The sequence below is a fragment of the Astatotilapia calliptera genome, chromosome 19 (genome assembly GCF_900246225.1).
Source record: "Astatotilapia calliptera chromosome 19, fAstCal1.2, whole genome shotgun sequence".
In the NCBI taxonomy this organism is placed as follows: domain Eukaryota; kingdom Metazoa; phylum Chordata; class Actinopteri; order Cichliformes; family Cichlidae; genus Astatotilapia; species Astatotilapia calliptera.
In genome coordinates, this window is record NC_039320.1 from 17,059,535 (window position 1) to 17,070,184 (window position 10,650).

Below are 10,650 nucleotides of genomic sequence, written 5' to 3' on the forward strand. Positions count from 1 at the left end.
CTGCTGCACATGCAACTTTAGGATGCCTTCAGTCAGTGTCGGAAATGTCAAAACTTGCTTCCTTTTTTCAATAAAATCTCCTTTTTGTCCCACTTCAAACATTTTTTTTTTGCTACTAATAAAGTCACGTACTGTTATATTATGATATAATAAAGAAGGTCACAATCACAGACAGAAAAGTATGTATATGCTTAAACCATATAAAACTATATGCAATCTTGAATTAGTTCAAAATAGAGCCTAAAAATTCTTTCTTTGCATGACTCAGAATAGCTTTACGACATTTAATCCCAGTGTCCTCAACTTCACCCATATTTCACAACTCAATAAATCTGTCACTGTGTCCAAGAAGCAACTAATCAGTGCATTTTTACAACTTAATTCCCCAAATGTGGGGATAATCGAGGACAACATGAAGGCCCTGGAAACAGTCAGCCGTAACATGTATTGTGGTTTATGTAGCCATGAAGCAATTTTGTTTTGTCTCTCTTTTATGATAGAAATAAGTTATCTTGGTGTCTAACTGTTAAACAGCTGCAGGTGAAGTCAGTTAAGGAACCTTGGTTTGCAGTTATCCTCTTGGCCTTGCTTGCGTGTTGCTTGATGAAGGAAATAAAGCGGTTATTGTTAAAACATGTGCTGTATGTCACATGTGTCGCAAGTAAGAGACTGTGCAAAGCAAATCAAAGCAGCAATAGGCTAACACTGTGAGATAGTTTTGGATAGAAGTACTGCGCAGGTAGCAGATCATCAGCATCTGAAAGTAATCTCCTTCCTGCTATTGTGTGGTGATCTGAGAGACTTCTATTTGATTAGTGCTGAATGACCTGCCATTTTTAGGGCTTCTGCGTACCCACATAGTATTTGTCACAGGGGAGTGATTTAATCGGGAGAATTTAACCTTGAGTAGTTCCCGTGATTTCATTCCATCACCTCTAACCCTTGCTCTATTGTCAGTGTCAGGAAGTGAAAGTGGGGCTGAAGGAGTTCACAGCTCCAGGATGTGAGTGACCCTCCCAACAATCAAACGCTGAGGGAAAGCATGCAAAGCCCATTCAAAGCCGCACGCATGTAACTTTAATCTTCACACGTTTGCACATCACTGAATATTTCCCAGCAGGTTCACTAAAGCAGGCAGCACCAAAGTACATTCAAATATACTCAGAAGTTTAAATGAGGATCGCAGCAGAGATTAAAATATCAAAAATGCGGAAGGCAGAGTAAAGACTAATGTGATTCCCAGGCTTGTCAGAGAGAATGAATGGAAACGGTGAGTGATACCTGAAGACTATTTGGCCTCAGGCAAGCCAGACGACACCCTGAGAGACATACCTGTCAAAACTTCAACAGCAAACATGCATTTAAACATGCATTTTTATCAGCCTTTTTCCATTTGTCTTATTGTTATTTCTTCTCCTTACCTTGAGACATTTGGTGACCTTTGACCTGTGTCAGCTATTTTCTCATGCAGGTCTTGGCTAGCTTTAATCCTCTAGCAATTCGATGCCTAAAGGAATAGTCAGACATTGTGGGAAATATACCCGTTTTCTTCAATGAGTGTAATCAGTAGTTTCACCTTCTTGTGATCTCTTTGTATTTCTATTCATGAAGGTAACTCTTGAGTGTAGACTTGGACAATGATACATCTACTTGCTCCAGCGTGATCCTGACTTGGTTAGACTGTGGTAAGGAGTTTTTCTTAACCAACGAAAGAATTCAGCAATAATCCACTTAAGCTGTCTTCCTGGTCTTTTAGTGTTGTTGGTGGGGACAACTAAGCAGTAGAGTTTGCACAAACCAAACAGTAATAACAACTAATCACTGTGCAATCGACTGACAATAGCTGAAATACTGTGACATTTGGCTGCTATATCTCATTAATGAGTATATTTAATTGCTTATTTGGTGTATTTATATATGTATTATATGCTATATTTATGCTTATATTAATATTCAAGGCATATGAACAAGGAACTTGCTTTATCTGATCATGTAAATGTTTGTCAGTCAATTTTCTACTTCGGAAAAGCTCAACAATTAATGATCATGTGGAAGATGTATATTTATATATACTTGTACTTACTAACCTAATTTATATAAGTTACACTTCAACTATTGTATTTTTAGTCAGTTCTTTATATGACATTTGTTGCTGTATAATTAATTAATTTGCTCATTTGGATGTAATTAATTACTGGTATATTTTATTATATACTACCCAACGGTAAAGGTTAAATCAGGGACTTTACTTGTATTTACTGTTTTGCTAATTTAAGAGATTTACTATAATGGAAAAGCATATAGCATTTATCATATATCCTTTCTTAGTAACCAAATTTAAAAGATATTTGATCGTAACCCTTACACTCATTTATAGTCATAGTGATAGTGAATTGCATGTTAATCTGTGTATCAGCTCTGTGTCTTTGTTCTTATATTTAGATGCAGTAGGTTCTTGTGAGGGGAAACACCTTTCTACGGAAGCCAGCTAAATCACTGGTGTCTCGATGCATTGTTCGACACTTTGTTTTCTGAGCAGCTGTAGTCCTCAGATGGGAATTTAGGGAGATTCCATGACTTCACTGAGAGGAACGCAGGGAGGAGAAGCCTCAGGGGAGGGACAAGACAAGTAGAGTGCAGAAGGGAGTAGATGGAGTGTCCTTTAAATCTATAAGTCTAAGCTTTGCTTCAGAGCTTTGCCCCATTTTTCTCATAACTGTCACAGTTTTATAACACCATGTATTCTTCACAGAGAGACAGATGTTTTTTCCCTCAGTATTAACTAGTAGGTTCCATTTGAGGTATTTGAAGTTCAAATCCAGATGATTTTATTCAATTAATGTTTTTGCAGTTTATGGTCAAAATTTATTCAGCAATGCCATTTTCCTTTTAAAAAAAATTGTCATCAGACAAAACAAATGAGTAACATCATGTTAAATGGGTGCTACTACAGAAGAGAAAGATAGTCTTGTAGTCCAGCAGGGGGCAGGATCACACTGATTATTAGGGCTGTAACAAATTATTTGTGTGGCCACCCAAAATATTCACTCAGTTCTCTTGAAACTAATTAAGATGCATGCATAGGCCATCTTACTCCTTGTATTAATCGCACGTCTGGATAAATGAAGAGGCTATGTCACGAGCGGCGTCTAGTATAAAATCTTTCCCAAATCAGACACGTGGATCCAGACAAGAGATGGAGCAAGAGGCAGAGAGATTTTAAGATTTCGCTGGAGGGACAGGATTAGAGGTTAGTATGTCAGAGGAACATCTGAGGTTCAGTCTGGAGACAAAGTAAGAGAGGCAAGGCTGAGATGGTCTGGAGATATGTAGAGGAGGGATAGTGGATAAATGGGGCAAAGAATGCTGAAGATGCAGCTGCCAGGCAGGGGGGAAAAGGACATCCACGAACCTTAGTCTATCCCAGAAGCAGGGTACACCCTGGACAGATCGCCAGTCTGTGGCAGGGCGAGGCTATCTCTTAAAGTACAGAATATTATATGAGTATGTAGACTGGTTGACCATTCACATAATATTTGTGATTTCCAGCTTATAGTTTTGGCAAAAGGAAACACAATGAGTACATTTAGTCAACCTGATAATGCCCCATGTTCAACAGAGAAGTTTTTTTTAATTATATATATATATTTGTTTTGGTTTTCTGCAATAATCAGTGCAGTTCAGTCCAATGATCAGAACTTATGTAACTCAAGCTGAACATTAAGTCATCCAGAAAAACAACAAATGTGAATAATGAGACACACGGAAGGAAAATGCACCAAAATCATACTGTATTTATTGCACATCACAGGCTGATGATGTATGCTGTAGCTGTGAGCTTTAATTTAAAAAAGAAAAAAGGTTTAAAAGAAGGAGAAAATTGGAACTCGAAGCCTGCAAATGCATTTTATATACAACAATCTGGTCAGGATCGTGATGCTATCCCTGCACCTGGCATACATGCAGCTGCTTTCGGTTAACTGCTTCTGACAGGCAAACAAAATACCTTTCAGTCATTTATATAAAACCAATGAATTACTGTAAAAATACAGGAAGATGAGTGTAAAAATAAACAGTCATCAGACTAAAAGGAAATGTGCATTTTGTTAGCGATTGTCAAGAGCCAGAACATGTTAGACATTGTGTTCTTATGGTGCAAGCTGAACTCAAGAAAGGCAGTGAATACCTACTGAATACCTTGCTACTTAGATACAGCTTTGCTTTGAACTTAATACTATGCAAGCAGGCTAATATGCACGATCAGATCAGATTCATTCTTCAGATGAACACAGTGAAATGCTCAGATTTCAAATTTGGTATAAAATACAACTGAGGCTAGAATTTTGTTAGCTTTGCAGGTATCTGACCCCAAACATGTAGGATTCTACAAATTTATTTGGTTATGGTGATGATACAAAATCTAAATATAGCATTGTTATTATAAAGTATTGTGAGGGAACATGACCGTCTATACAAAATACCTTAAATATTAATATTTAAGGAGACAGTTCATTCAAAACCCAAAAAGTAAACCCCATAAAATTGCCAGACTAATTTTTATCCTTTGGGGTGCATGACAGTTTAAAAAATTCATGGCAGTCACTTTGATAGTCATTGAGCAACTGCAATATGAATAAAAGCGGCAGATCTACTGTATACCAGCCAACAGGGTAAAATACTGAGCACTGCTGAAACTGCTGACCTGACCTCAGCTGTTTTTAGTGAGAGGGGAAAAAAACACCACAATTCAAATGATTGTTTTCGACTTTGGGGCCTAACTTGTGATGCTTTTGTTTTAATAGTGGAGTATAAATTAAAAAGATCTTGTGACATTTATTACTCATGTGTTTTTTGTGTCGCTACAAAACAGCACATGCACGATCCTTCGTATTGGAAACAGGCGATGAATGAATCCATTTAAGCAAAGCTATTGGCTGTCAAAGCACTTTAATGACTTTATAAAGTATCTTTATTAGTTGGTCACAGTGTTAGCTATGCTGATGTTGCCTGCAGATTAGACTGGTTCTAAGTATCACAAAACCTTCACATGTATTGAGCGTGTGCAGGTACACAAGGGCCCTGAGCTTAGATGTCAGATTTTTAAACAAAGAGTACATTTACTAGGCCTTCAGCCAAGCCTGTGATTCACAAAGACAAGGGCTTCCAACCATTACTCACTTGCAAAAACACACATACACACTTCTACAGGTTGTTCTGCAGCCAGCTGAGGTAACCCCTGAGTGCCTTCTTCCCAACGTCAAATTCAAGTGGCCAGGATGTTAAACTGAAACATCCATGGAAGCCATCCTCATAGTGGTCGCTGGTAACAGCGACCCCTGCATCCTGTAAGCGGCGAACATACATCAGCCCATCATCCCTCAACACGTCATGCTCACATGTTAGAATATATGCACGAGGGCATTTTGCCAACACTTCTGGCCCAGCCAGCAGTGGTACCGCTCGCACATCAAGCAGGCCTGGCACCCTCTTCAGAAACCCCTCAGATCCCTTTTCCACAATAACAGGCTTGTAGTTCTTCTTGTACTTCTGAGTAAGTAGCACATTCCAGTCAAGTCTTGACCTCAGCTCTGGGGTGAGTGAAGAGTGTTGCAAAGCGCTGTGGTTGTTCACTAAAAACTCGGGCATAAGAGAGAGGTCAATGTTCAGATACTGCAGCCAGAACTGGATCATGCTGGTCCGGTAAAGGACGGGGATATATTGGTTCTGCAAATAGGAGGGTGTATTGAAATCCAAAGCCTGGAGCACTGGATAGATCAAAGCCTGGACACTGAATTTCACACTCATGCTGTCATCTACAGAAATCTGAAAAAACAAACACACAATATGAGTAATGGCTGTGTACATTGCAATGCAGACTGTGTGGTGATGTCAAATGGTTGGTTCTCTCCTTTTCCTTACAGCAAGATGAACGTGTGTTTTTCTTCTTTCTTTCAACTCTAAATTACAACCAACAACAATGTGGTGTTGGACTTTTTTTTGTCATGTTGCATATTAGAGCCAGGTAGTTCAATTCAATTCATTTTGTTTATTTATTCGCCTCAAGGCACTTTATATTGTAAGGTAGACCCTACAATAATACATACAGGAAAAAAAACAACAATCATATGAGCCCCTATGACCAAGCACTTTGGCGACAGTGGGAAGGAAAAACTCCCTTTTAACAGAAAGGAATCTCCAGCTGAACCAGACTCAGAGAGGGGCGGCCATCTGCTGCGACCGGTTGCAGTGAGGGGAGAAAGACAAGACATGGTGTGGAAATAACAGCTTTGTAAAGATAGCTTTGCAATGCAACTAATTTACAGTGCTGTGAAATAGCATGTGCACACATCCTGTTTTCAACTAGTTCTGTGTGAAAAACCAATGCTCCTCCCTTGTTAAATAATTAATTAAATATCATGGATAACTTTTTATAGAAAGCTGAGTTCAATTTCACCAGCCACACTCGGCTGCCAGACCTGTTGAATCAGACGAAATTACTTTAACAGAACCTGTCTGAGGTGAAGGGTTTTGAAGCCATTTCTAATTCTTTGGTGTTCCAGCAAACCATCGTGAGATCCATTATTATATTAATGGTGAGCCTTAAAAGGAGTGGACAGCTTACCAAAATTACTCGAATAGTGTATCGACAACTCATTCAGGAGGTCACAAAATAACCAGAACAACATCCAATGCCCTGCGAGCCTCACTTGTCTCAGTTAAGGTCAGAGTTCATGATTCAACAATAACACTGAGCAAAAGGGCTGCTTTGCTGCTTCAGGACCTGGATGATTGCCATAACTGATGGAACCATGAATTCTGTTCTCTGCCAGGATCAGTTTGTGTACTGAAGCTCAAGTTCACTTAGATTTACAGCATGACAATGATCTTGAACACACCAGCAAGTTCACCTCTGAATGGCTCAAAAAATTAGGGTTTTGCATCAGCCTGGTCGACTTAAATCCAATTGAGATGCTTTGGCATGAACTTAACCAAGCTGTTCATGTTTGAAAACCATTCAAAAACAATGCTGCAAAGAAGAGTGAGACAAAATTCCTCCACAGCAACTTTTTCCCTTAATAAATTAAAATCATGATTCATAAACTGCATTTTGTATTACCTTGGGTTATTTTTGTCTAGTATTAAAAACTGTCTGATCACTTAAAACATCTAAGAATGACAAATATGGAAAAACAAAGAAATCAGGATATATGTCATGATCCAGAGCATTATACTAGCAGTCGTGGAAGGCATTTTATGAATTAAAACATTTGGCATTTGAGCTTGATATACGAATTGTCGCATGCATGCAGAAAATAGCCTCTGCCTTTACCTCCTGAGCAACTGCAGCAGCAAGGTTTCCTCCAGCGCTGTCACCTGCCACAGCCACACGATCTGGGTCAATAGAATACTTGGCAAGAACCTCTGGAGACAAGAAGTGTTTGGCAGCAGCAATACAGTCTAAATATGGCACTGGAAAGTGCACATCTGGATACAGACGATACCTACACACACAGAGGGTTCAGATGTAATTTACTAGAGGTTTAGAAAGCTTTGGAGTATATAATTAAAGGGACACTCCACTGATGTTGTGAATGGAGACTACAGTTTTGCAAGAGGAAACACACTTACTCAACAGAGACCACAACAGTATTCAGCTCATCTGACACCATTCGGTTGGTAATATCATATGGCCCCTTCTCTGAGGAATTGAAAGAGTGAGAGACGGTTAGATATATGCCTATTGTGTTATTGACACTTAAGAAACTTTGCACCTAAAAAGCAAAGACAGCTATAATTATCACAAGTAATGTCTCAAAGTCTATGATTCTGTTTAAAGTAGGCATATTATTTTTATTTCTAACTAGAGAAAGCAGTTAGAGACTCACTGGTGGTGCCGACGGCCCAGCCACCTCCGTGGAAATACATCAACCCTCTCCTCAGATGACCCTCCCCTCCAGCTGGGGGCTCGTAAACTCGCACTGGGATGCCAGCGAAAGAGATGTCACTGACCTTCACACCTGGAACGGCCCCTGCACTGGACTCAGTACTCAGAAATTCCTTTAATATCCCTTCAAAGCCAAATGTGAACTGCCTGAAAGATCTAGTTTGATGGTCAAATCCCAGCCATTGCTTCAAAGAGGCCTGAAGACAAGAGTAAACCAAACTCCAGCTCAAACCCCTTGATTGGTACTTGTTTGTTTCAGGACACACATTAAGAATTGAATACATAGATTGAAAGGAAATTAGTGGAAACAACAGAAAGTCATAGGGAATTTGGCAAAAGGCAAAAATGTAGTCATCTCTTGGCAGGATTTTGAGACACAATTTCTCACAGTCACCTTTCTCCTCCTACACTATGCATTACTGATATGTCTGCCCTTTCCCTCACTTAGAGTGTCACAACAGCAGTGCTGAAGACACTGTTGCACTGTCACATGTGCAGATATCACATTTTCACTCTAATGAAGGATAAAGTCAGTTTCTGTTATGCATCAGCACACTGTTCACTAGTGGGTTTTAAAACTATTTAACAATATCAGTCACACTTGAGCACGTTCTTGTGCATAACGTCTGCTGTAGAAACAATGAAGCAATGCAAAATTAATATTAGTGATGTTTTCTTAAACAGTGTCCTCAAACTAGATAATAATGACTGTTTTAAATCTTAAAATAACACAAAAAAACCCACAATAAATCCAGATTTTTAGTAAACTCTCGCTCTGAGGATTAGTCTCGGCCAGCGTGCTAATAATCTAGCCATCTATTGTCTGCCATTTTCAAAATGTAGAACACAGGTGAGGGTGTAAAGTTCATGATCCTCTCACAGCCCCAAAATAAAAGTCTCAATAACTTTTGAAATCACACAGTGGGATTACTAAATGAGCTCTTTCACAGACTTGGTGCATTTCAACCCTGCTGTGAAATCAGATTTCATGACACAAGCATGAAAAGTCCTCTGGATATCTGGTCATCCAGTAAAACTAAAAACTGGACTATAGATACCTTGAATCCATGACATCCGTATTTATTTCAACAGCATATCATTTTGCACTGTTACACTGAATATCAACACCAAACGTCATATTCTAGCAAAGAAAGATGGTACCTTTTTCCCCCCTCTAAATAAACACAAGGTTCAAAGTCCAAGTCTGTGTTTGACTATGTTTTGTTCAGAGCATGTTTTTAATAATGCAAGCTTTTCAAAGACACAGTGCATGCAGCCAACCTGTAATAACACATTTAATTAAAACTTTGCACATAGAAAAGTCAAGATTCTGTCTAATGCGATCCTTCTCATTCGTCTCTTTTTGATGCCTTACGTGCACCAGCTTTTCTTCCTAGTGAAAATATCTACTCTCTTACCACATGAAATGCTGTCCTTAAATAGGCATCCAGTATCATCAACTTCCACGGCTGCTGAATGGCATCAGGGAGCGGGATGTAAATATAATAAGCAAGTGCCAGCGTTAATGACACAGTAAGCAGGAGTGACAGCAGCCTCATCTCGCAGCTGTGGGATGATGTTTCTTCAGTTACTGACTGGGCGGAAGACTGAGACAGACCCCGCCGCTTCAAGCTGTCTGATTCTTAATTTGTCACTGGCGCTTGGCACCAGAATACGTGGGCAATTAAGCACTTCCGCTGGAAATCTTCAAAATAAACCTACATTTTGAAAGTGACGTTTCTTTTAAAAATAAAACGTTTTGAATAAATCTATTTTAGTCACATAACTTTGAAATTGGAAAACATGAAATAGCCGTGGTTCATCTGGTCATATGCAGGCAGGTCGTATGAAAAATAAAACAAATAAACTAAAAAAAAAACAACAACAAAACAAAACAAATACATTGAGGTAAAAATACCCTAGTAAAAATAAGGCATCACAGTATTTTTATTGCGCGATTTGCATGACTGGATTAGGGCTTTTATTTTGAAAGCTGGGTGAAAACAGCAGCGAAAAGGCATCTGGGAAGTGGGAGGGTTTGTTTTGAACAGCTGTATGAGTGTGTAAGTTGTATTACATGTTTGTAACCACCGAGAGGCACAATGGAGCTGCAGTCCATTAGACATTAGATTAGTGTGGGCAGATTTTGGAATCACATTTTAAAGGATGACAAACAGAATGGTATTATATGAATTGCTTCTGTATTTTAGGCCTAATCAAACCAACTAGACGGAAACCGAAAAGAGAAAATAGCAAAAAGAACTAAATGCTTTTCTTCAGGAAACTCAGTGTTAATCCTTGAGATGTAATTTTTTTTTAAAATTCCTTTTGGATTTGGAAAGGGAGGATTTGCAGTTTGGGGTGGAGTCATGTTCCTGTTCAAACTAGGAGCTCCTTTCTCGCTGATTATTGATGCCTTTTTATCTGCAGACATCAGTGTTAGACCAAAGTCTCACTGGAAGGTATTAGTGGTGCAATTATGTTTAAGTTGGTATGAATCTTAGAATACCTAGGGTGCAGCTAAATCTGCATCAGATTGCCAGAAAGGCCCAGTACAGTCAACAGTGCCGCAGACTTCATTGCAGATTGGGGAAAGCGTCTTCTCCTGTCTCACTTTCTCTTTCTGTGCTATATAACTCTGTCTCTTCCCATGGTTTAATTTTAAATGGCCACTGTCTGTCCCTGGTGGCCCGGTGTGAGAATGT

The 10,650-nt window shown here is 39.1% G+C and overlaps 1 protein-coding gene across 1 annotated transcript; it reads right to left on the reverse strand.

Annotated features, from left to right (window-relative positions):
- Positions 1 to 3,769: 3,769 nt before the first annotated feature.
- Positions 3,770 to 9,627, reverse strand: nceh1a (neutral cholesterol ester hydrolase 1a). The gene is made up of 5 exons (XM_026152720.1): positions 9,364 to 9,627; positions 7,887 to 8,142; positions 7,630 to 7,699; positions 7,331 to 7,502; positions 3,770 to 5,823 (listed from the first exon to the last, which is right to left on the reverse strand). Exons 1-5 carry the CDS (start codon positions 9,502 to 9,504, stop codon positions 5,203 to 5,205), a joined length of 1,260 nt encoding a protein of 419 aa, XP_026008505.1. The 5' UTR covers positions 9,505 to 9,627; the 3' UTR covers positions 3,770 to 5,202.
- Between the last annotated feature and the right edge of the window lie 1,023 nt (positions 9,628 to 10,650).

Bases quoted from the DNA above. Each gene is read 5' to 3' on its own strand.
- nceh1a (XM_026152720.1), bottom strand. From the start codon at position 9,504: ATGAGGCTGCTGTCACTCCTGCTTACTGTGTCATTAACGCTGGCACTT. The intron at 7,503-7,629 runs GTAAGTGTGTTT...CTGTGTGTGTAG, and splicing joins ACTGTTGTGGTCTCTGTTGA to GTATCGTCTGTATCCAGATG. The intron at 5,824-7,330 runs GTAAAGGCAGAG...TTGTTTTTTCAG, and splicing joins CTGCTGCAGTTGCTCAGGAG to ATTTCTGTAGATGACAGCAT.